The following is a 26,630-nucleotide window of genomic DNA, read 5'->3' on the forward strand; positions in this document are numbered from 1 at the left end:
AGACAACGTTTTATAGAACATATATATGTACATAGGTAAAGTACCTTTAATGTAGCTCTGACATATACTGTTTCTGTTTATTTAATTAAATTTATAGAAACCAAGAGCTATGATGTTTGCAAATTTTATTATTAAATAATTCAAAGATTATTTTTCGTTTTTTTATGTAATTTTTGCACAAAATAATTCTGGCAATATTAATACTGGCAAAACGTGCCAACATAACCATATACTTATATGTACGTAAGTATGCGTGTACATATGTATATATATTAACTTTTAGGAAAATATACATATGATACGGAAAAATTATAAGAGACGATTCAATAGAATAACTACTACTACGTTTCCAAATTGTTTAGGTTCAATACTTCGACGTTTGAAATTACATATTTTGTACAATTTTTTCATTTTGATAAACAAAATCCTAATTTCTTTTCTAAATAAATAATAATACAAAATATAATTTGAGTTAAAAGAAACTATAGTGCTTTATATGGTAAAGTCATATATAACATTTGTACATCTACATATGTGCATATGTGTTTTGTACGAATTGAATATTTGTTTTTGTCAAGTGCCTGTGATTTGGAAATATACATTCCCCTTATTTCAACTAAACAAGTTTTTTTTAAATTATATTTCATTCTCTTTACTTCTCTTTGCAACTCATAAACAAATTTGATTGCTCCATTCTCAATAGTATCTCTTGTTCACTCGCTGCCGCTCATGCTCATAACTGCAACTTGTCACCTTCGTTCGTATTGAAGTTGATGGGACTTAATTCACTTAATTTTTCTGTTTCGATTTCAGTTCGTTTTTAGATTGCGTTGTGACTAGTTTTCCTTGAGTCATAAGAACGTTTCCTTCCGTTCTTATTTGTCAAATATGTAAAGAATTAATAAGAAGTTTTCTTTCAATTGGGTTCGAGTCGTACCGAGATGTAACTAAGCCGATACTGGAAAAATAAAAGTAAATATTACTAATTAAATATTAGTTATTTAATGAGGGCGGAATGTGCGTTACATGTCTATGCATACACCCAACACAGAAACGTACATACGTATGCATCCAAAGTTGTATTGAAGTCCATATATGAACAAACATTTAAGTATGTATGTATCAGAATATATATCAGATATTGCAAATGATTTAGCAAATAACTTTAAGTAACCTGAAAAAAGGAGGCCGGAGTATATTGTAGCAACGACAAAACTAATACAGCAGCTGAAAAGCCAACAACCGGTTTTCAACGTTACATACAAATATGTGTATGTACACGTAAAAATTCTCCAATGGCCAGATTCCGACAGTAAGACTAAGCAAAAACAAAACCAATAACTATTGGAGCAGTATAAAATCTGCAAAAGCAATAACTGCAAATGACTGAAATATATACCAGTGCAAGAAGAGGTAAAATATAATAGGAATAGCATTGTTATAATCATACGTTTTGCTTCGTTTCCAAACAAATCTCTTCTAGCTTTCTATGCGAGTTTTTTCAGTCGTTACATTACATCTTCCTACCTATTAATTATGCAGTTGAACTTATTATTATACTTCTTTTAGTGTATGTGGTCACCTAACGTTTTCCTCTAACGTTGAAAAATATTTCATTAGGTACAGAGAGTTGTGATTTTACAATGCGATAAGAGGCCACTAATATTTAATATATCTAATTGGGTCAGTTTATCTATAGAACATGCCTCCTTAATATATAAATTTAAAGACAATTTTTAGTATTTGCAATGCAATTTTTTAATTATCTATTTTATTTTTTTATTTTTTACAGAACGTCGAGTTCTTTTCTAATAATGTACGATCTGACATCAAACTACGCAGTAAAGGAATAACACCTCAATAGATAATAAAAAGAAATTGTGCAAAATTACAGAATACGTACATACATATACTTATGTAGCATATAAATATATAATATGAATTATTTGAAGTGTAAGTGTCAGTGCATACACCGTGTCGCTCGTATTAGAAATACCACGCCAGACATAAAAATGTAGAGAACCTCGCCGAGTTTCAAGTTATCCGAAAAGCCTAAATATGAGCTAATCCTGCCCTTGGAAGAACACAGACTGAATACGCAAAAAAATGTGTGTAGTGTGAAAACACTCTTTAGTTATTATTAATGTCCAACAATAAGATGAAAAATCAAAATACACATATAAATTTCTAAAAATTATTAATATAAGTATACACGGATGCATATCTACATATATTCGTAAAATTCAACAAAATTTGATAAAAAGTGAAGTGAAAAATGTACATCGGAAGCTAGAATTGCTAACCGAAACAACGAATTATGAGTCAAAGCTAGCCAGAAAACGACATCTGTACAATATATCCTAAATTTGTTTGCTCTTCAATATTTTACACTAACCGTTGGTGAGCTCATAGCGAATAAAATGAACTGCTTGTTAGTGTGATGTAAATAAATTTCTCGCTGAAAATTGTGTCTCTCTCGTATCACACACGTTCATTATTTATCTCTGTTCATTATTTCCTTTGCTATTTGAAATGTTGTATGTTTACGGACTCCTTGTGTCAATTTGTTCCTTATGATGAGTGGCTTCGTCCGCTCTCATAAGATGGTGAACTTAAAATGATGTACATATCCAAATATGTAATACAGGCAAGTGAGAGAATTTTGATAGCAAAGCTTAAAAAAGCCAATATACGAAAAATATCTGCATATAATATACACACATCCAACAAGGAACCGAACAGAATCAACGATTTTTCGCTTCCAACGATCGGCTTTCCACTGAGACCGTATTCGTTGCAATTTTACATGCAGTGATTCTCTTCCGCAATAGACATTAAAATTGCCCAAGGATACAATAACATAAAAGTGGTAAGGAAACCAACAAGCTAATATTAAGCTACATAACATAGTATATACTTATACATATTTATCATTGGTGTATAAATATCTATTTGGGATAATGTAGGTGTGTCTGAAAAGGTCAGTATCCTACTTATTTTTCACTATCCGCAACCGTAGCATTAATTTATTGGCAGTATTGCCGCGGCGTTGTAGCAAATTTACCAAAAATGTGACAATTATTAAGAAATGTCAAAATTGTGTTATGATTAGTGAATATGTCTAATACGGGTATGTAAAATACGTTGTGTAGGATAAGGAACATTCGAAACTACGTTTTCTACTTCTTAATAATCAATATTTTCCAGATAAATTGCCCGACCAATTTATGCAATAAGCGGTACCGCTTGCTAGTTTTCACCTGATGAAATTACCAAGATAAAAGTTTTTGATTTGTCCCATTAATCTGATATTATAGAAATCGTTAGTACCAAGTGAAAAAATTGTAACTGAGTGTAAATAAATGTAGTACATTATAATACTATTGAAGAACTAACTTATTCTTGATTGTAAATACTTCACACGCTTTTAAGTTTGACAAATCGGGTCCGGTATGTAATGAATGATTGTTGAAAATGAGATTCATCAGACCTGTATTATTTTTTTATCCCTCCAGTCCAGCATCAAGTTCTATGGAATTTATTGGTAATTACACTGGTTATCTGATGTAATACTTAAAATTAGTAGATTGAAGGCTGAACTTATGTTTTTGTTATATATTAAAAACACCTTCAAATGAGATATAGGTATGTGATTTTAACTCGACCGAAGAGGCTAAATCTAACATATTGAGTTGATGTGGAAAACGTCAACCAGAGGATCGAAATTAATTATATTATGGATGTGAGGTTAAGATTAAGGTAGACCAATTCCATTCTAATTCCGCGCTAAACCATATACTTTTTAAGAAAACTTATCCATTTAATTTCATTAAAATATCACACATTATGATCAACCTGAACGGTTTAAATACAGCTGAAAGACGGAAATCATTTTATGGTGCATATTGGGGATAGAGAAAGGAACGGGCTTATTGCATTAATTCTAGGTAGGTTTTCGTTAAATGACGTTTTCTCGGCAGTGGACCGATGACGCCCATCTACGAACTCGTCCTCACTTTTTTACCAAGGAACTCGTCCTCACTTTTTTACCAAGGAACTCGTGTACCAATTTTCATTACGATATCTCAATTTTTACTCAAATTACAGCTTACACAGACAGACCGACGAACTGCCAGACAGAGAGACATCCGGATTTTAACTCGTTTCGCCATCCTTTATATATAGATAACCCTGTGTATATCTCGATTAGTTTTAGGTGATACAAACAACCAAATAACGTTAAATTATATGCTTAGTCATTTTCAAATAAATATTTTTATTTAACATTTTCGGCTTCAATTATCAGTCAGCGATTTGAATGAGGGGAAGGGATGACTAAATAGAATATATAAACCAAAAATTAAACATGAAGATGTAGAAATATATCGAACGATTCAGACGTAAATCAGAACAATGTCGATTTTATAAAACTTCTTGTATTGATTGAGCTTCTGGAAGAATCCATCAAATGTAATATTGTATTCCAAAAAGCAAACGAGGATTAGATATTGTTTAACATAATATTTTATAGTTTTTAGTTTGGAAATGGATGCGACTCTGGTCAAATAATTATCTATATAAAAATGAATAATCACAGTTTATTGCAGATATTGGTAAAAGAGGGAAAACTGAAAAATACTTATTCAATATTTAAGGGGACTACGCATAAAAGGTCTATAAATTTCTTTCATGAGGTTTTCAGGCATGCACATACATGTGAACATCTGATTTTACTTCTAAAGTATACATACGTGTCTTCGTTAAGTTAATATGTGTGTATGTTTTATTCATAAATATAAATATGTGCTTATTTAGGACTTCTCTTACAAACAACTCATATACATACATACATGTGTAATAATAATATACCATTAATTAATTTATTAAGTCACGTAATTAAAAGAATTCACTTGTTTGTGTTGTTGGAGAAAAGCTTTGGAAAAAAATATCAGTGAAACATTTACTACTCTCAAGGTAATTTCGTGTCAAACAACAATTGATATTACTTCGAGGTTTGCTTTACTAGTTTTGATACCAACATACTCTTAAGATTGCAAAGATGTCTAATAAAATAAACCGAACTACATATTGTACATACCTATGCACATGTACTCGAATTTATTAACGAGTACGGCTGCGCGTTTTTGGCTCTGCCAATGCCAATTCGCAATATTAAATTACTGTTATAATATAATATGTTTGGGATATTTTAAAGACTTGATTATTAGGCTAATTTTTACCAATAATTTATGTTAAAAACGATACAACTGCAAAGAGTTAATGCTTCTAACAAACCGCTAGTCGTCTTCAACATGTCTAACATCGGTTACACAAAGCCACTGGTCATTTTAAAATTAACTTTGAAAATTTATTTAATGATAGAATATTAGTCATCCCTGAACGCGAATTTGCACCTATAGAGCTTTTATCTTTTCATATACATATCTTGGCGAGTGACTAAAAAACGACAAATTCTACACAAAGTTCAATTTAACAAGTAAGGAAGTCCTATGTTCGGTTGTAACGGAACATTTTATACTCTCGCAAGGTAAAATGATATATGCGATTTTCGTATATATTTTAATTAAAAGTAAGAACTATTGCATCCATTATTTTCAATCGCAGGCAAGAAGATACACTATTAGATAGAGATTATTTCGGCGTGGCAGTGGTCCGATTACGCGCATCGGCAATACCAACACTCATTGGGTGCCAAGGAACGTATATACCAAGTTTCATTAAGATATCCTAATTTTTAGTCACCCGGATTTCAACTCGTCTCGTCACACTGATAATTTATATATATGTACATATATACTTACATAACTGCATATCTATCTCGATTAGTTTTAAGTGATTCGAACAACCTTTATATGAACAAAACTAATATAATCTGTGTAACATGTTGCGAGAGTATAAAAACCGTATTTTGATCAGAATAAATTTTAAAGTGAAGTTGAGCCTCCCAAAAATAAAATACATTGCATCGAGTGCATTCGTCTAAGTTTTTAAACAACAGGATGCGAAACAAACGAATAATTATGTATGTATAATCTTTAAGAAATATTTTAAGTCCCATATATCTTATGATATATCCTTAAATACTATATAAAGGCAGTAAATTAAATGCAAATAAGTGTTAGTAGTTTTTAGTAATATTAAGAAATGTCAAATGTATATACCATAAATCTTTTAAGTATGATATACACTATTTTCTTCAAAACCAGTTCATGTTTTACATTTTCATTACACCCGCACGCAGAATTTCAAGCATATGTGTTTATGTTATTAATTACTTAGAGAGTTTACTTTTTTTACCATACAAATATACATATGTGTTGTCTGTCGTAACTACACTTTTGTTTACTTAATCTTTAAGTCGAAACGAGCAGATCTTAATTGCAACATGCAAACATACTTCAACCTGTTCGCCCAGATACTGAACGGTTTGACTGGTTCCTCTTTCCAACAAGCGTAATTATACATACATATGTATGAGCACGAACGAATGAACTAGAACTCATTTGGAGTTTCAGAAATGTATTTACTTTTCGGTATTTTATTACTCTGTCGGTCACAGCTACATGACTGAAGTATTTATTATTAAACAAAGCAAATAACAGTCCTCCGTTACTTTGCTCTCACAAGATAATACATATATTTATATCTATGCACTTCCGTTTTCAATTAATTGAACTAAACAAATGCACTAGCTTTGGCAACCAGCTGTTTTTAGAAATCTCTTTTCAAAAGTTGTTTTTTCCTGGACTTATCTATTGTCAATAGCAAATTAAATGGTTTAAAAGACCGTTACTTAGGCGCATGTGTTTTTACAAAATATTGCTTACGAAAAGATGCTGTCGTAAGTTTTTACTGCCTTAGCTCATGTTTACAGTTGTCATAAACTATGTTAAAAAAAGCTATTTTAAAGCAAAAATTTCAAAATTAGCGTTGCACATTTGAGGTTAACGTATAAAAGAAAATAAATATTAAATACGACATAATGTTTTGTGCAATCTTATTAATTACTGCCGCTCATTGAAATATCTAAGATCTTTTGAAGTTTTGACAAAGAAACATGTTGCATCGCTTATAGAGATACTTAATGCTTGTTTCGTTTTTTGATTAATTTGGCAATACCGTCTTTGTAATGGTAGCATCGAAAAGTAATTAAATTAAAGGAATAAAAGATAGATATAAACATATATTATTACATTAAAGCAAATGTTTTAACTAGACAAATTCAATTTCTAGATATTGAAGATTTCGCACCGTTCCAGTTTCGTTGGCATTGAGTGCATATAATATTACTATATTAATTTTTTATTTTTTATGTTTATTTATGTTTTAACAAAATTTATTAAATTCAAAAGGTCAACTTTGATGAAATCAATCATTACTAAGTTTTCACAACTTCTACATGTCACAATAAACGTAAGAGACTGTCTTAATCAGATAAATATATAAAAACAAATAACCTCCTGTCACTTCTTATGCTAAGATTGTAAACTTCAATTTAAGTACAAGTAGTTTGCTACTATCTCAATCTATTTTGACTTAACTTCTCTCAACGACAACATACATACTTACGTTAAAGCGTCAAGCTTAGAAATTTTCTCAATTCACAATCTGAAAAAAAGTTCGTTTGACTACACATTGAGTATAGTTCATTACTCATGCAAATACACATATTAAATGATATGAATTTATATGAAAAATGTCGAAATTCATGATTAAGGAATAATAACAACACACTAGATATACATATGTAATCCAAACTTCTATATGATTTAAGCCTGCGGTTACAGAATAAAAAAAAACCACGACCTTGTTGCTCTCATTATCTTTCGTTCGCTACTATGTACATTTATAATGAGAATGAGGTTGAAATCGAGATGATCACTTTACATACACTTCCATACATATTTATATAAATAATTACTAATTTCTAATTGGATATAGTATTCATAAGTAAGTTCCTCTTCACATTTAGTCAATAGCCAATAGAAACTAATTTCAATCTAAGACAAAATTTTGAGATTGAAGTCAATATACAAGTATATGCATTGACATTGTTTGATATCGTTTTCATAATTACATATTTCCTTTTATGGACTATATACATCCCCTTTGCTCCTGCTTCTTGTAGTTGTGTTTATGGCTGAAATTTGAAATTTTTACTATTGCTTTTTATACATATAAATTTAATTTTTAATTCTTGAAAGCACTTCAATTTACGATATCTACATATGTTTATGTGTATGCTTGTAAATACAAATGGGTATAGAAACTTAAAAAACCAACTGGTATGATCTGCATAACTAAAGTATTTATGATTTTGAATTATAGTGCATTTACAAATTAACTAAACATAAATTATATCACAGCACTTACAACCTTATATACTATTTCCGCCGACTGATTGCAATTTACGAAAGAAACACCAAGCTTTACTAGTGTACATACTTGTACATATATTATTCACACCAAATCACATACTATTTGTAAAAAAGAGGGGCAGTTAGGACAAACAACCAAACATACTATTTTGTAGGGCTTGCCATTTTTGATACATGCTGAAATGTTAGATAGTAAAGCTTCATCAAGCATCTATCAGTATTGTAACCGCCAGTTATTATATGCATATAAACATACATAGTTTAATTGGCGTCTCAAAAAATTTTAAGAAAAAGTGTAGTTAAAACAAAATTAAACAATCCATTTTTTGTCTAATACTTTCATTTATATGGAAATTAATTTTTTTTTATTGTTTGGCCTTTCAATGTCCGGTGTGTTTTGGCTTCCACATGTATCTATGTCTGTACATAGTATGTACAAATATCTACATATGTGCAGTGATGTATATGAATACTTACCAGTAGTTGTGTAAATGAAATAAACTATCAAGCAAATTTGATTATCACTAAATTGTTTAGCTTTATAAGTGTGAACATATGTGTGTGTACATATATACAGATGTGTGCATATTTATTGTGTTGTCATCATTTGCGCCAATTTTAAACGATCACACATTCGTAAAAAAATTCTCAATTGGTGTTGATTATACCTGTACATAAATATTTGTGGTACAGTAATGCAACTAAGATGGGTGCTTGAACATTTTTACGCAATAATTTATCAGACCACAGTGAATGAAGTTGTGTGGACCTCAATATCTCACGATACAAAATGGGGAAAATATAAATATTTATTAATTATTTATAACCAACAATTTAATCTTCAGCAAGAAAACTCATATTGAATTGTCACATGAAGTACTAGACATAAAGACTAACTTTCCTACAGTCTATGGGGATAGTTGAATATATTTATATATCAAAGCATCAAATACTGGCAAGGCAGACATTTTAAAAAAATTGTCCAATTCGAAACTCGTACTGCTCTTTTACCTTAAGGTCGAATCTATGCCACTCCATTTACGAGTGTATGCACTTGTAAAGTTAATGACCTTTTGTGCAAACCCTGCATGTTTGTCAATCTACCATACAACACGTTTCAATGATGTGCCAACATCTTTAACAGAGCATATTTCTTTTCCGATGTTGCAGCTGATGGCTGTGGTACATTCCCATTCTGCTGCTTTCATTATTTTAATGTTACATGGATTCGCTCTTTATGTTTCTTCTGCGTGATGAATCTGAAGTTGGCAGAATTTTCTTTACCGGCTCTGAAAACAGGGTTTCGACGAAAACGCGATTAAAATTTGGGAACGGATTACCCTAGGTTACAATTTTTTATACAAAAACGCCTATATCCTTGAAACTATTTAGCGGATCAACTTCAAATATTTTAAGAACATTTTCAAATATACTCGTATGTACATTCGATATATATAAGTATATATGTATGTGCATGTAAAAAATCGATTTTTTGAAATTTTAAAGGGGATAAACCCCTTAAATGAACAAGTGTTGATGATAATAAATATAAATGTTACGAGTACATAAATACTGGAAGGCATTTTTAAGATAGGAAAATACATATACAAGTAAACGTATTCGCAATCAAAGTTATTTGTTCTATTTATTTCAAGTTTATGCATACATACGTATTAAATAAATATCAAGTTCAAAATTGATGGTACAAATTTAGTAGGTAATTTTAAGATAATATAAAGAAAACATTAATTAATGATAAGAATTTAAAAAAGCTAGACCAAAGAGAACGAATTCCCAATTAAAACTCAATGAGAACTATAACCATGGGCTTATAAAAATATCAGCAGTTGCACGAAAACTCGGCAGCACATCTGTATAAAATTTTCTTCTAGAAGAAATAATTTTATTTAAAACTTTGTATTTATGTACAATAACTAATTATTTTAAATATCATTAAAATAAAATAATTTACGTATTTTTCCTTTCGGAGTTAATAAATCCACAATATTTAGTAACATATTTTTATCTTTCAGATCCTTCAATTAATTGTGAATGAAAAGTCCGCTACAACGAAAGATATTTTTTAATAATAATAATAAGCAGCAAATATTTCAATATATTAACAACACAACTGATTCACCGCAAAAGCCATTGTCACAATTTGATATTTTTAAACCCAGAAATCTAAAGGAGAATAATAAATATTTCTTATAAAAAATTGTTTAAACTATATTCAAAATTACCGCCTACCACCCACCCACGCCAAAAGTCAAACAAAACCCGGCCAATATGGACTCCGGTCCAGGGCCGGGGTTTGACGATGAACCACCACCAGAGCCTCGAGATGGGTGGCTACTAGTGCGGGTTCATGTGCCCGAACTGAACGTCTTTAAATGCCTGCAGTTTCCGTCAGATCGTTTAGTTTGGGATGTAAAACAGCAGGTGCTCTCCTCATTGCCAAAGGTAAGTCATTAAACTAGTGTAAAATAATTAGAAAGTTACTTTTCAACCCGGAATATGTACGTGGTTTTTTGTTTTATATTACATATGCAGGTTCTTACATACAAACATATAATAATATACATATATAATAGCGTACATAAATATGTATTTACGTATTCATTTGAATGTGTTAACAAAACAAAGTAGCCTGTTCCAAAAATATAATAAAATATTTCAGGAAGCCAATTTTTAACATTTTTCCAATTTAAACAATTAATTGGTATTAAAAATAAATATTATAACAAATTAAATTTAGTACTATCAATATCAAAATAAAGTAACTACTACTTTGTATTGTTATCAAACATATTTTTTAGCTTTAAATGTTCTTCACACTCAACTCAAGTACAAATCCAAGATATGTAAATCCTTATTGAGTCAATTACTGAAACCACTGATATTTATGAAATCAGATTTAATATTAATATATATGTGTGAAATATTTTTCATCATGGATATGTTCTTGATTTGAGAGCGTTCGAATTTTGCTTATTGAATTTATGTGAACTTTGCCTTTCTCTTCTTATTATGATTTTTATCAATATGCTTTTATTGCCAAATAAATACCAATCAACGTACACAAATACTTATAATATACATACATTTGTGCAATAAATGGTCTCGCAACACAACTACTGACAAATGAACGCCTCACGAAATGATCGCACTACAACTACATACATATATTAATATACAACACTGGACTAACTTTCCAAATTATGTTTTCCGCTAAAAATTCCATAGGTGGCATTTTGGTTTAAGGTTGGTGTTGAATGTTCATTATTTTGCATGCTAAAACCAACTTGCGTTGCTCAACTGTCATTAAATTGCAAACTAAGAAATATATTTGTTATTTTTACATATATTAAAATTTTAAATGTCTCATATTATATCATTTACCACTTGCACACAGGAACTTAAGGAGAGTTTTAATTACGGACTTTTCAGTCCACCTTCAAATGGAAAAGCCGGGAAATTTCTTGATGAAGAGCGGCGTTTAGGTGATTATCCGTTTAACGGACCTGTCGGCTATTTAGAGGTGATTTAAAATTCTCTAACATATTTAAGTACAATATTTATATTAAATTGTATGTCTTCCGTATCCCATTGTTAGCTTAAATATAAGAGACGTGTTTACAAAATGCTGAATTTAGATGAAAGACAATTAAAGGCATTACACACACGCGCAAACTTACGTCGATTTCTTGAATGCATACATGCTGGACATGTAGAAAAAATAGCAAAAATGTGTTCCAAAGGCTTAGATCCGAATTTTCATTGCTCAGAAAGTGGAGAGACCCCACTAACTGTTGCGACTGGAGCTAAAAAACCAAATAAATTACTAATAGCGTTAGTTAATGGCGGTGCTTTACTTGACTATCGCACCAAAGACGGTACCACAGCTCTTCATAAAGCCGTTGAAAAGGACTCACTGGAAGCTGTAACGTAAGCATGCAGAATGAATTTCTTTTCATTTAATATATTCCTTTAATATAGATTAAATAAATAAAAATATCTTTTTTAAATTATCTAAGAACCCTACTAGAATTAGGTGCATCACCTAACTACAAGGACGGGCGTGGCATAACAGCTCTCTATTTATCTATAGCACGTAAATGCGATCCAAAGGTAACAGAGAGCTTGTTGCATGATCATGCCACATTAGGTATACAAGACACTCAAGGTTGGAACGAGGTTCATCAGGTTAGTATTTCTTAATATTAAATTTAAGAGCCATAAATTAAACTGTATCTACATAGGATATACATATCGGCTCCTGGTAAAAGATTGCAACAAAATATCTTCAGTTGTATCACAAATTAACCGCATATGTTTTTTTTGTCTATTACAAGATAAAACACAGAAAAGTAGTACAAACACCTTCTTCTAAAAGAAGCTTTTTTCTCGAGCTAAACTCTTGCCTCTGGTTCTCCAAAAACTGATTTATAATGTATTGTGAAAATGGCGAAGATCGTCTAGACTTACAATATGGCACTAAAGTATTTGTTTCAATACTAAAATACCAGTTTGACGAAATAGTTATAAGTATGTGTATATACATATACAAAATAATATTGATAAAATGTAGGAACAATTCGTCTTTCAACACATAAACTTACGAGTTTTAACACATAAACCTTGATTGAATCATATCGAAACGTAGCTTTATTCGTTATGAAATTTACAAAACTTTCCTATATTTAGCTTTGCTATTAATATATTTTACTTATTTATAACATCCCTATATTATCTGAAATGTTTTTCAATTAATTAGTGGTGATGGTGTAGATTACTATAATTTTAGAACTACGTTATTGTCTATTTCTGTTATTATATATATATGTTATTGTATACAAATTAATAACATCTTTAAATGCTTTTACTTAAAACAAAACTATATTTAATTTTTATTTCTCTGGCTTGAACTTAAACTACATTAATAATGTATATATTTGTATTCGTATTTTGAACGTATACAAATAAAAATTATGGAATAATGGTAGGCTTGTCGGCATGGTCTCGTACACCATTTGGAACATTTATTGTTTTATGGTGCGGACATGGATGGCCGTAACGCTTCCGGTAACACACCATTGCATGTATGCGCTGTTAACAATCAAGAGGCTTGTGCAAGAATGCTTTTATTTCGTGGTGCACAACGGTCTGCTCTGAATTATGCCAATCAAACTCCCTATCAGGTACATATTTTTCCAATCTTTGCTTTATAATGTTAACAAACAACGCAATTGAAATGGGCAAAACACTCTAGAACTTTCCATTTTCAAATTATTTAAAGATCAATTATATGAATCAATTAAGTTACAAATTGAGTATGTCTAATTCTTATTGATTTTATTGCCATTATAGGTAAATTTTCAAAACTTAACACAATCATTATTGAATAAATGATTTTCTTTTATCCATGAATTGTAATACTAAATATGCTTTTCGGGAAATTCAGTAAATATTAAAAGTTAATGCAAATTAAATGTACATTTTATTCAGCATTTTGGATGTCCATTTGAACACCTTATGCACTTATATACCGAAAGTTCTAGAGTTATATTTATTACTATCAGGGCGTGTTATATGTACACAGATATTTTAAAGACTGTATTTATTTTAAATAACGTTATATATATAGCAAATAGTAGCAGCTTTCTTTATATCTGGACTTGCATCAGATTACTAACAAATTCTGAAAAAATATACAAAATCCTTTACTAAAATCATCGAAATATATTTCTATTAAGGTTGCCGTAATTGCCGGAAATATGGACTTAGCCGAAATTATACAGAATTTTAAGCCTGACGATGTAGGTGAGTAGCAACCTAAATTTATTATAAATATTTTTCTTGTCTGCCATACACAAACAATGGGGCATACCTATGTATGATAGATGTGTGCATATCACAATCATATCTACATAGTTATATTTGCTTATTGAATTTTTTTTTCCATGAATGATAAAATAAATTGTGTTATACGTATTGTAAAATATTGCATGAAAATGCATATGTATATGTTGGAATGTGCTGAATTTCATACATCCATTTACTATCACAATAATTTTCGATGCAAAAAGAATAAAATATGCACTACTACCAGAAATAACCCTATTCTGGATATTCATATAAATCATCCACTTTATTTTAAATATTTTAATAGTTGTACAATTTACAAGCATCATATTAGCATGTACCTACTATATACATGCCTTTATATTTAATTTCTTTCACACTGATTTTTGTTTTTATTTCATCATATATATGTACATACGTACATATATGTTTACACATAGTTACGCTTTTCATAAAAGTTTTCTAAAATTTTTCATTAATTATGCAGTATTCGTTTATATCTATAAAATTTTAACAAATGCATCTGGTCCACATTAAACTTATGTAATTCAAGAGAGACCTAAGCTCGGTTCTAGAAACGATTCTCTTCAAACTATGATAACCCATATGCAAAGATACAAAATATTTAACTGACGCAAACTATTATTCTAATCACTATATAACAGATTCCGGCAAGAAAAAGATTCTCATAAAATCCATCAGCCGTTCGTAGGTAGTTTAACATGTATACCATCCATCATAGTCAGGCAAAGCCTCTTATGAAGATGTAATAAGTACCAATTATAGCTTCCCATCTAGAACAAAAATAAATAATTTTTTTTTATTTTATAGAATTCTATGTTAACTCCGAATTTGCATGCAGATAGTATCAGTTTTAATCATTAACATTGTCTATTACCAAAAAGTTTTCAAGAGGTTTTAATTTTTATTAGTAACTACATAGTTTTTATACATATCGTCCCTTTTTGCAAAATTATCAAATTTGACAGGAAACCGTCTTTTTTTTTGTTTCTTATTTAATACGTTTTTATTACCTTGGATTGTATGTATGTAATGGAATCTTAGAGCTCAATTTTCGCTGGTTTTCAGAAGTCTAATCAACTTGAAACTTTGCATACGATGACAATGCAATAATTTGATAACAGTTTCCCATTATTTCAATTTGGCTTGGGGCAATACTTATAAAATTTCATATGTACAACAATAACAATAAACTAGCAGAATATACCAGCCAAAATTTAATTACAAATTCTGCTTATTTTTGTAAATATTGCCATTTAATGGCACATACGATAAATTCGTGCACAAAGTTTTGAGCAGTTTTACTTTGGCACTTACGATAACAGATAAAATGCAAATAAAAGGTTGATTTTGACTAATAAAAGAAAGATATATATAGGGTATTGAACAATTAGTGATAATGTTAAATTTAAGAATTATTATTCTTTGGATTCGTTTAAAATATCTTTTATATGTATTGGGATACTTTTGTTAAGCTAATATTTTTTAGGTCACTAAATTTTTTTGTATAATGGGTTTTGAGATAATAATTCAGCACTATAATTAAAATTAAATTCTTTTATGGTTTGAATGAATTATGAATGTTTGAATTATAAAATATATCCATATTTTAGAAAAATTAATAAAGTTGTTCTTTCAAATGTAGCAATTCGAAGCTTGCTTGAGTTTAATTTAAATTTTTCTGAAATTGACAACTCTGCAAATTTCTTCCAATTTTGAAAATGTTTAGAATTCATGTCTACGCAGCAGTATCCAGTTGGATTGGAGCTGGCATAGCGTATAATTGTGGGCCATTCACTAGGAGCCTAAATGGTTCGATTGCGCATAAAAGATTCAATTGTACTATGTACCCAACCTACGGTTCGGTTTGGTATATACGATAATTTCGCAAAATGGGATCGGTATAAGTATATTAGTAGATCCGGCTACGCGTTGCTGTGGCTATTGCATACATTAAATGGTATTCTAATAAACTATTCATAAGAATCCAAGGGATTGTACTGGAGGTTTAATTTTGAAAACGATCGATACAAATATTTGTCAATTAAAAAATAAAAAAATGAGTTTTCCATTTGATATTTTACTTTACTTTAAATTATATTTATAATATTTTTTTTTAAATTAATATTTTTTTTTTGGAATTTTGAACACTTTCTTATGTTTAGCAATATATAATTTGTTTATGAATTGTTTTGAGTTGAATCAAACTGGACACAGTGTGCTAAATTTTACTGAAATCAGTTCAGTACCTTATTATATACAATATATAGATGTACATCTCCATTAGTATTTGGCGTTATAATACAAACAACCGTTAGATGAATAAAACTATTATTCTTGTGGCAGTTAACAGCCATGAATTCTGTTTCACCAATCTATTTCGTTCCACGACTAAATTTCAAAATTGTAACAAAATCCTAAATCATCACACATTAAGAACGATTTGTAGCCCCAAGGATGGAGCTTGTCTGTGATATATTTTGCTTAAAAAAATTATTTATTTGTTGAACAAATTTGTTCGTCAAAGCAATGCCGTTCTCCTTTTGAAATCTTATTGAAATTTTTGTTAAGTGCTTCAATCAATGGCCGATATTTTGAACAAACGGTCAACGACATTTGCTGATAAGGATTCATGCGATACTTGTAATAGAGTTTTTGTAGTTGGTTGCTGGTCCTCCTGCTGCTCAGTATTACGATAACGAGGCATTTCGTAATTGTTTTTGATGTGGAAAAATTACATTAGCGTGGTACTTCTGAATACACAATTCAAAGAATTCGGTGAGCGTTAGTTTTGGTAGATGTCATTTTCATCCCTACAGCGCGAAGTGAGAAGTGACAACGCGAGACAAAAATAATAATTTGTGCTGGACCACCCTTAACATTTAAAGATATGAAAAATAGATGTTGGTCAATTCTCAGACCTACCCGATAAGCACACTACATTTCGTTAAAATCGGTTCAGCCATTTCGGAGAAGTTTGGAAACAAACACCATGAGAATTTTATATATTAGATATACTCATTTACTTTTAATATAAAAATAAATTATGTTCTCTGCTAATTTTACTCTTCCTATGTTTTATACATTTTATACTCTCGCAACATGTTTCTACAGAGCATAATAGTTTTGTTCACCTAACGATTGTTTGAATAATCTTAACCGAGATAACTAATCGAGACAGATATTTATATACAAGTAGTTATAAGTACTTAAATTATAAAGTGACTCCCTTTCCGTCCTTATGTCTGTGAAAGCGATAACTTGAGTAAAAATTGAATTGAGAAATTGAAATTAATTGTGTACTGAAAAATTTTAAAAAGTGGACGTAACTCCATACGCTATTATGTTTAATATATGGTATATATATCGATGAAACCGAATTGTTATCGCGTTATATGTTGAAATGATATGATAGCTCACTAAATAAATACGTCACAAGCATTAAATTTCACAACCAAGATCTCAATCTATCTCTTCTTTGCACAAATAGTGCAATCATGGTATGACATTTCACTTCTGAAATTGGTCGAAAGCGAATCATAACTTATCAAGCCCCTAAATACCGGATATGTGGACCTGAATGCCTATGCCTAACTTTTTACTGAAAATAGCGGCCAATCTGTAAGATATCACAATGAAACTAAGCAAACGTTTTTTCCTGTAGTCACCTTAACAGGAATTTCAAATTTCCGATTGGCTTTATGCCGTATCGGTCCACGAATCCAAATCCCATAAATACTATTTGCTTGAATTTATTTGAGTAAACTAGGTTGGTTTTATTGCAAAAGCCCTAAACGCGAAGCAAAATATAGTAATGAAACTAAATAAGTGTTTTACATATAATATAAGTAAATATGCTACCGAATGTGATTGTAATTTAATCCCGGTTTCGAAGAATAGTGAATGTTGAATTCTTTCGCAACATTTTTTTTATATACGGTTTTGGCAAACCTGAAGGTATTTTCCCGGCATTGATCCTTGCAAATTGCGAGAACATAAAATGTTCGATTACACCTGAACTTAGCACTTCTTTACTTGTTTAGTTTATGACTTACTATTTATAATTAAAAGATATTTATAAGCAGAATACAGTGTGAAAAGAAATTAGCTAAAGGACCTAAAATGTAACTACGTGCATAATAGTATGTAAAAAAACATAACAAGAAGTAAATAACTCCCACCACATTCCTTAGTTCCATTTCGCGGACAACCTCGGTATAATCCAAAACGTCGGTCAGCTGTGGGCTGGCCAGGTGGCAGCTGCCAAAGTAGTTGCGCTGGTAGCCTGATGGGCACCTTGCCACGGAACAGCACATGTTGTCATAATGGACCACCATCACCTTGTCCATCCGAGCATATTCCTTATAGCTCGGCTAGTTCAAGCCTCTCCGAAGGATCGTCAGGACATCGCTCACATGAAGATGACATCAGCATTGTAACAGGTATTGAATATTATTTTCTAAACTTTATTATTTTTTATTGTTTCGTCATGATTTTATTTTCTTGTTTTATATTTTTCATTATTTTCTACACGTCAATTACATAAGTACATTTGCACCATAAAATCTATGAATAGTTTACATATCTTCCAGCGAATTTAATTATGTGATATGTATATGTATGTAGTCATGTACACATATGTAGTAGATGTAGGTCAAATCACATAATAATAAAATCCACTCTCCAAGGAATATAATTTCAGTTTAGTACCAATTCTTATATATAATTTAGAGATATTGATAGTATTTTAGATATTTTCTATTCTTGCGAAGGTCATTAGTTTTTTAGTAAATCTGACTGATTTGCTTTAACTTAATACACAAATAATAAATTCGAATCGAAAAATATACATATAATTAAAATGTACATACTACGTATTTTAACGTTTTGTTGTGGCAAGACAAAAATTTTATCTTTAATCTTTTGTATGTGGATTTCTTCTTCTCGTTCCACAATTGGGGAGGGCTTTGGTATTCAATGGGATTCAACAATCGGTTTAAGCATACACATAATTATACTCTTTGATTAATTACGCTTTCATTCACGCTTTTTAATAGTTTTTTCGGTTTTGGCTCATTTTTTGAGCGCCATTCGCTTGATTTTTGGACAGTTTTTAGCTGTCAAGCATCTCTTTGGCGACGTCTACTCGAAGACGTTTTTGCAAAAGATTCAGATCTTTTGGTATGAGTCTAGCGTTGACACGCTTCATACCCAAAGCACTTACATTACCGTCGAGTAAGACGGTTCCGTAGACGTTATTTCATTGAAACACAAAAAGCAAACTCGTTGTTCATTTTTTTTATATGGTAAAACTCGCCAGACAAATACGCTCTAATTGACATATAGGGATCAAACTTCACACCAACATAAAAAATTTCAATTTTGATGCGATGGTATTTCGATTTTACATTTTTGCTGTATATTTGATTTTTATTCGACCCTACTTGTGATGTCCGTATTGACATTATCCGACTATCGAGGTTTCACAAGTTTTAAGTCACTTCCGAACGGATGATGAATTTTGTTGGGAACCTTATTTAGCTGAGAGAGACAGTCAAATGTTTTAAAAGTATGACGTTGTAATTAAATACTTTCGCAATATTATGCACAAGAATAGAAAAGCACATATGTATGTTCTCCAATTTAAATTGTTTTTAATGTGTATAAGCAATCCTACTTATATATCCAATATAAAATCGAGCATGAGTATAACTACCACTAATAGTAATAACATATGGCGGAATAGAAAGAAATAATTTACAGAGTAATAATTATTCAATATAGTATGACAATTAGATCACCGTCTATCGAACATGTACTCACGTAAGTATTTTTGAACACTCATGCATATTTAGGAAATAGATATATTTATATTAAAATTGTTGATATGTTTGAATTTTTTTTTAAGCTAATATTGTAATATTTCAATAGCATGGGTATGTTTTTTGTGTTATTACGATGTCAATTAGCATTTTATCAACCAATGGGGTAGTTGCATATAAGCAATTTAGCATTAACAGCAGGAGCAGTTAGAAATATACCGGGATATTTGTTAATATTATATTTACGGCATACAGACATTAAGGGTACTTTTTTTTTTTTTTTGATTATAATAAGTTTGCAATGGCGTATCAGGGCGCTAAACTTCAAAATATTGTTAAAACATTCAGAAATGTACTAAAACCAATGAATTATTTTTCTCATACCAGTTATTTTTTGCCCATATTTAGACAAATCACTTGGTGACACTAGTGATTTAATCAGCGATTCATCTGGTGTTGGTACCAGCTCAGATTCTGCTGCATGCTCAATCGGACATCCCAGCACCACAGTCATTTGCATGGAACCATACTCTGGTAACGCACCAGGCCATATTTCGTTACAGACAGGAGATGTTATTGAGGTGGTGGGATCCACTGATTGTGGTCTCCTGGAAGGATACATTCGTGGTTCAAACCAATCTGGGTTTTTTCCTGTCGATTGTGTACAGGAAGTGAGCTTACGCCAAAAAAACACAACGACAATACCTATTATTAATAGCAATACTAATAACACCAGCTGTCAGTCCCCTTATCTACAACACGTTTCAACCGGGGGTTCATCGAATAGCGCAGCGAACGCACAAAGGTCACCTCAGCTCAGTATCAGCGGCAATGCTACTACTAATGCGGCTAATAACAGTATTGATACGCTTTCACTCACCATCATTGCGTCAGGCCATACGCAGCACTCACCTTCTATGTCAATAAATAGCAACGGATCCGATTCAGTGATGAATGCCGGATACCACAACACTTTACATTTAGTTAGTCAATTCAGCAGCGCTACAGCTCCTCGATTGAAAAAGACGTAAGTATATATACATAAATCTGAGACTAAAAGAACCCACATCTGGTATTTCAAAATTTGTACTGTTGGATCAATAATACTTGTATAATGTTAAGACGGCGTTGTTGAGTGTTTGAGTTTTTTGCTCGGAAATATATTTATTCGACTGTGCTCTTTGGTTGTAGTTTGGCTACTGAAACATAATTTTTACTGGTTTAATATTGCATTTTTAAGCTATTTAATTTTTCTACTAACCAATTCCAGAGGTTTAAATGAACCGCGAACAATTATTCTACACAGAGCAAAACGTGGTTTTGGTTTCATATTGCGTGGAGCTAAGGCTTCCTCGCCACTAATGCAATTAAAACCAACAGAACGTTTTCCAGCACTACAATACTTAGACGATGTGGATCCAGGAGGTGTGGCTGACATGGCAGGTTTACGACCCGGAGATTTTCTCCTGGCCATCGGAAACGAAGATGTTCGAGCAGCTTCCCATGAGAAAGTGGTAGAAATGATACGTTCCGCTGGGGCGCTTGTATCTATGACTGTTATTTCCCCTCAATTCCCTAATCAAATGCAAACTGGAGCACAATTCTTACCAAGCATTTATCAATTATCAAGCGGACCCAGTACACCACAAGCATCGCATCGCCAATGTGCAACTTTGCCGCGTAAAATGTCACTTGGACCTGGCGCTCCAGCTGGTAGCGTCAGTGCTGGAAGTAGTGTAGTTAGTCGAATGCCAGCACCAATACCGCCACGTCGAGACCCTAAAACAACGCTAAGCGTTGGACGAGCAAGAGCGAAATCAATGGTGGCAGGTTTGGAAAATGGTGGTGAAAAGGATGACGGCGACGTACCACACACTAAATCTTCATCCGTCGAATCTATAATCACACCCACACCAACGCATCCAGGAACGCCAGTGCAGTTACGTACCGCTAGTATAAAGGCGAGACCAACATCCAGCCGCATAACTGCTGCAGAACTGGAGGAACTTTTCCAACGTCAACAGGGTGAATCAATGGATAGTTCAAACAGCTACTCTACAATGATGACCACATCTCGATTTCAGTCTGGTACAGACAGTGGGCCTGCTACACCGCCGCCAAATACCAATTCGCCGATGAAGGCGCCTTTAGTCTACGGTAGTGTTGCTGAAATGAAACGAAAGACAAAAATTAAAAATGGAACTATGCGTTGCAAACCATGCCCCATACCGTCGGTAGACGGATCAAATGGTCATGACTTAAAACGCTTCCATTCAACTCCAGATTTAAATACGCATTTAAATGGATCGGTCTCGACTATTTGGGCAGCAGCAAATAAGGGACACCACTCACAAGATGATGTTGCTACTCTTCATGCTTCTTTGCAACGTTTAAATGTTTTACCCCCGCCTACACATCCACCGCCCCCACCACCGATTGGGCAAGTTATTAAAGTGGAGACTCGCAGCACATCAGAATATGAGTCGACGTTATCGTTGCAGCAAAAGTTAAAGAAGCGTGCCGAAAGTGATGCCGTCACTTCGGCCGCCATTGATGGTATTCAATCAAGTTTCAATCCCTCAACAAATGCTAAAATATATGCGTCGCCGCTAGAGTTACGAAATGTGATGGCATGGAAGTTACGACAATCTAAAGAGGTGTGTACGAAAATTTTAGATAATTTTACCATTAAAACTTTATAATATGTACCTTGTACTTTATAGAACCGACAAACTCAAAATGACCAACATCAACAGCACCAATCTCCGGCCCCGAATACACAAATAACTCCTTCGCCACAGGCAGGATCAAAGCCTTCTACACAAGCACAAAAGTCTAGTAGTCAATATGCACAACCAACAACTATTCAGGTAATGTTGCAGCAGCCGCAACAACTAGAGAAAACGCATTATGATGCTGGTCAACAGAATGGCAACTCTGAAATCTGCACCGCAAATAACAATAACAATATTGGAGCAGGTCCGGCTCCTCCAATACCAGAGCCAGACTATAGTTTTAGTGAGTCGGACGATGAGGATGAGAATTCTATTTTAGTCGCTAGAAATACTAAATTAAACGAAAAAATTACACTTGTAGACATTGCTGACACCAGTGGAAACAGTCAAGCAAGGTAAGCCATCAAATAAAAAAACATTAAACGCACAACTTGCTTTAAAAATGTATAATGTTGCTTCTATTTCCATTATTACTTCTTTTTTCAGCGGGAGTAGCACTGGATCTACTTCCATTTCGCATTCGTTATCCGTTGATGAGATTCAACGCGTTCGAAGTAACTTGAAACAATCAAAATCATCACCAAACGGGTTTCTCAAAAGCGAAAATCCTCTCAGACCTGTAGCTGTAACTGAAGCTGGTGCTGCGTTACAAAACCAATCAGCTGGAATAACTGCCGAGGATCAAAAAAATAATAATAAAAACAACGATCAGCCGATTAATGAAGTGATCGGTGAGGAAGGTGATAATAGCTCGTCAGGTGTAAGTAGTGACCAAGAAGTCGCTGGCGCAACAGTGATAGGAAATACTGCCCGAACTACTGATACGATTAAGAAAAAACCTAGTGTTACAATTATTGAAGACCCTAAAGCCAATCAAAATGAAGAAACTTTAGGGTCCAAATTGGGAAAAGCAACAACAATGCATTCGAATATAATCGGAGACGACATTGCTACTAATTCACCATCAAATATTAGTATAATTTGTAAGACAAAGAGTTCTTTAACATTACCATCGTCCAGTGCTACCGAAGTGGAAGTATTATCAACATCTGTAGCAACAACGTTAAAAGAAAAGATTGAGGATGCTCCCGCACCAGAAATCTCAACCGCATCGAAAATTCCAACACTCAACGTTGCCAACACTGCTGCTGCGTTTGAAGCTAAAGCAACGGCTAATACAGTGACCGTAAAACAAATGGTGCAACAGCAGCATGCTCCTGCAATACAACAACAGCAACAACATATATCGGCAACAAAAGTTAAATCATTAGTAATACAGAGCCAACAAATGAGTGTGAATAAAAGTCATCAAAGCATCAGTGGTCGGTTAGGACATGTGCAACCACAGCTTCATTCAAATCAGCCTATGCAACAGCAGACATCAATTTCGCCTATAAATATACCGCAACAACATTTGCATCCAAATCAGAAACTGCTCGCAACACAGCAACATATATTTTTGCAACAACAACAGCAGCAGCAACAACAGCATCATCATCATCAGCAACAATTGCATCAACAGCATTTACAACAAATACTGAAAGCAAAAACAGCAGCCGCCGGTGTTACAGGTACAAATACGGCTGCCATTGTTACCAAACAACAACAACAACTGCACAAAAAATCGCAACACGAAGGAAAAGATGCAAAATATGAATCGGAGCATGAACAACGTTCTGAAGACGAAGGCGATTTGAGTCCGTCACCACCTGCGAAAGGATTCCAACGTCACAATTCATTGACTCGGAAACAAGCAGCGGCCATTGCTATGCAACGCGCTAGCCGCAGTGCAGCTGTCTCTTTAATGCAGTTGCCACCACCCATTGAATCGGACAGTGACCACTACGAGTTGAACTCCACCGCCGATAGTAGTAACATCAACAAACCGATTTTAAATGCCGTCATACCATCTAGTAGTGGCCGAACCATTCTATCGGTACCCATTAGTGCCGAAAATATAGTGCTAGCGCCACCTCCACAATTTTGTGACTGTAACGACATCAAACATTCACCACAGCAACAGCTAAATCACATTCAATCAGCTCAGCAACACAACCAACAACAATTGCATTTCCCACACCAACAATATCAACTGCAAATGCGTACACACTTGCAAATCCAAGGTGGTGGAAGTAGCGCCATCGAAAGTGCAAGCGGTACAGTTGCCATGAGCGGAGGCGTTGGAAATGTCGGTACAATGGGACGCATGCGTAACGTAGGTACAACTCCTAAAACACCACACCACCGATTACATTAAATACAAAAGCTACATAACATATTATATACATATGTATACATACATTATTGCTTGCATATGTATGTATGAGTATATAGCATGCAGAATTAAAAACGGCTACCTTATGCTGAAATATATCGGACATTCTCTCAAAAAATTCTTTATGTAATCAATTTTTAAGCGCCGCGGATTACAAATTTCCACGTTATATTCAAATATTTATCAAGTCGATGGCCCCGAGCTACCTTTTCTTAACTGGTCGATAGTCCTAGTTTATATTATTTTAAACAAAGCAAATGCAAAGAACTGAAAGAACAGTCTTAACTACTAATGTAAATGGAATTTCTTACTTTGTACTCAGTCAAGTTTGAAATTGTATTTTATTTCAAACGCTGCAGATATACCATGCTTACTTAGATAATAAAGTATTGTTATGAGCTTACTTTCAAAAATTAAATAATGTGCGCAATTTCAGTATTTTCAGATAAAAACTTTGAGTATTATTTTAATAAATTTGTAAAAATATGTTTCAACAATTTGTTTAAATTAAGTCATTAAAAACATAATTGCACATATTGAATTATAAAGTTACGAAGTGCACAAATACAATAGATAAAAATTAACAATGTATAATGAAATTAAGTTTATGTAAACATTTATAACAATTATTAAATATATTATGAGAATTACATAAGAAAATGTGAATATTTAAAATTTGTAAATTGCAATAACACTATGGAATAGAAAATCATATTAAATCAATATTACAAATAAATTTATGTTATAAAACATTTAACGCACATAAACGCCATAATGAATAGAACCGCCAATCACAAAAGAGAAACTGTGTGAAAAACACATTTTTAAGGCTGACAATTACAATAAAATTAAGTATCACGTTTCAGTTCATAAAAACAAATACGTTTAATTACACTTAGTTAAGTGGCTGCACATACATATGTATATTTTAAAAAATATATATATACTAAAAAGTATTTAGATTAACACAACAGACAGGAGTTGCTTTCTGTTATGAACGGCAGTTGTCTGAATTATAAAATGAATAAAAATAAGCTAAAGCATTTACATTTTCATCTTATGTAAATAGTGTTTACAATTCAATAATAATTATATCAATATACATCAATATTGCAAACTCTTAAAAAATTCTTTACAACAAAAATATGTAGTTCCCATGCATCCGAACGAAGAAAGTCCAATTAATGATACTTGCTCTGGTGATTCCAGTACACGAGTGATTTTAATTACTTTAAACAGACTACCATTTTCCATTTATTATTAAGGTCAAAAATTTCCAGATTACCAAACTGTGAATCGAATCGTCTATTCCTTCCCTAGAACAGATATACAGAGCATATGCATTTGTATGTATTTTCCAGCGCAATTGCTTGAATCTTTTTCTGATGCAATACACAATTTTTAAGATAAGGATCTTGTTTCTGGCGAAATTGCACAAAGAGAGAAATTAAGCAATTAATTTTTAATGAAAGCTCGAATACGAAAGTACATATAGTATCATAATTCAATTGTT

General features: G+C 32.3%; 1 protein-coding gene across 9 annotated transcripts; it reads left to right on the forward strand.

The window, feature by feature from the left end:
• Positions 1-807: 807 nt before the first annotated feature.
• Positions 808-26,177, forward strand: Prosap (SH3 and multiple ankyrin repeat domains prosap). 9 transcript variants are annotated; one of them, XM_036374176.2, is made up of 15 exons: positions 1,019-1,115; positions 1,185-1,413; positions 1,793-2,869; positions 10,433-10,862; positions 11,646-11,663; positions 11,815-11,940; positions 12,016-12,347; positions 12,437-12,605; positions 13,406-13,600; positions 14,156-14,222; positions 18,479-18,727; positions 20,516-21,134; positions 21,378-22,764; positions 22,831-23,237; positions 23,329-26,177. In XM_036374176.2, the coding sequence occupies exons 4-15, from the start codon at positions 10,689-10,691 to the stop codon at positions 25,097-25,099; spliced, it is 5,514 nt and encodes a 1,837-aa protein (XP_036230069.2). In that variant the 5' UTR covers positions 1,019-1,115; positions 1,185-1,413; positions 1,793-2,869; positions 10,433-10,688; the 3' UTR covers positions 25,100-26,177. The 9 variants fall into 9 exon arrangements, with proteins under 9 accessions (XP_014090308.2, XP_036230073.2, XP_036230071.2 ...); XM_014234833.3 differs by lacking the exons at positions 1,019-1,115; positions 1,185-1,413 and adding an exon at positions 808-972; XM_070109037.1 differs by having other exon boundaries at positions 1,018-1,413.
• Positions 26,178-26,630: the final 453 nt, after the last annotated feature.

Source organism: Bactrocera oleae, chromosome 4 (genome assembly GCF_042242935.1).
Source record: "Bactrocera oleae isolate idBacOlea1 chromosome 4, idBacOlea1, whole genome shotgun sequence".
NCBI classification, from domain to species: domain Eukaryota; kingdom Metazoa; phylum Arthropoda; class Insecta; order Diptera; family Tephritidae; genus Bactrocera; species Bactrocera oleae.

Bases quoted from the DNA above. Each gene is read 5' to 3' on its own strand.
- Prosap (XM_014234833.3), top strand. From the start codon at position 10,689: ATGGACTCCGGTCCAGGGCCGGGGTTTGACGATGAACCACCACCAGAG. The intron at 11,941-12,015 runs GTGATTTAAAAT...TCCCATTGTTAG, and splicing joins GACCTGTCGGCTATTTAGAG to CTTAAATATAAGAGACGTGT. The intron at 21,135-21,377 runs GTAAGTATATAT...AACCAATTCCAG, and splicing joins GCTCCTCGATTGAAAAAGAC to AGGTTTAAATGAACCGCGAA.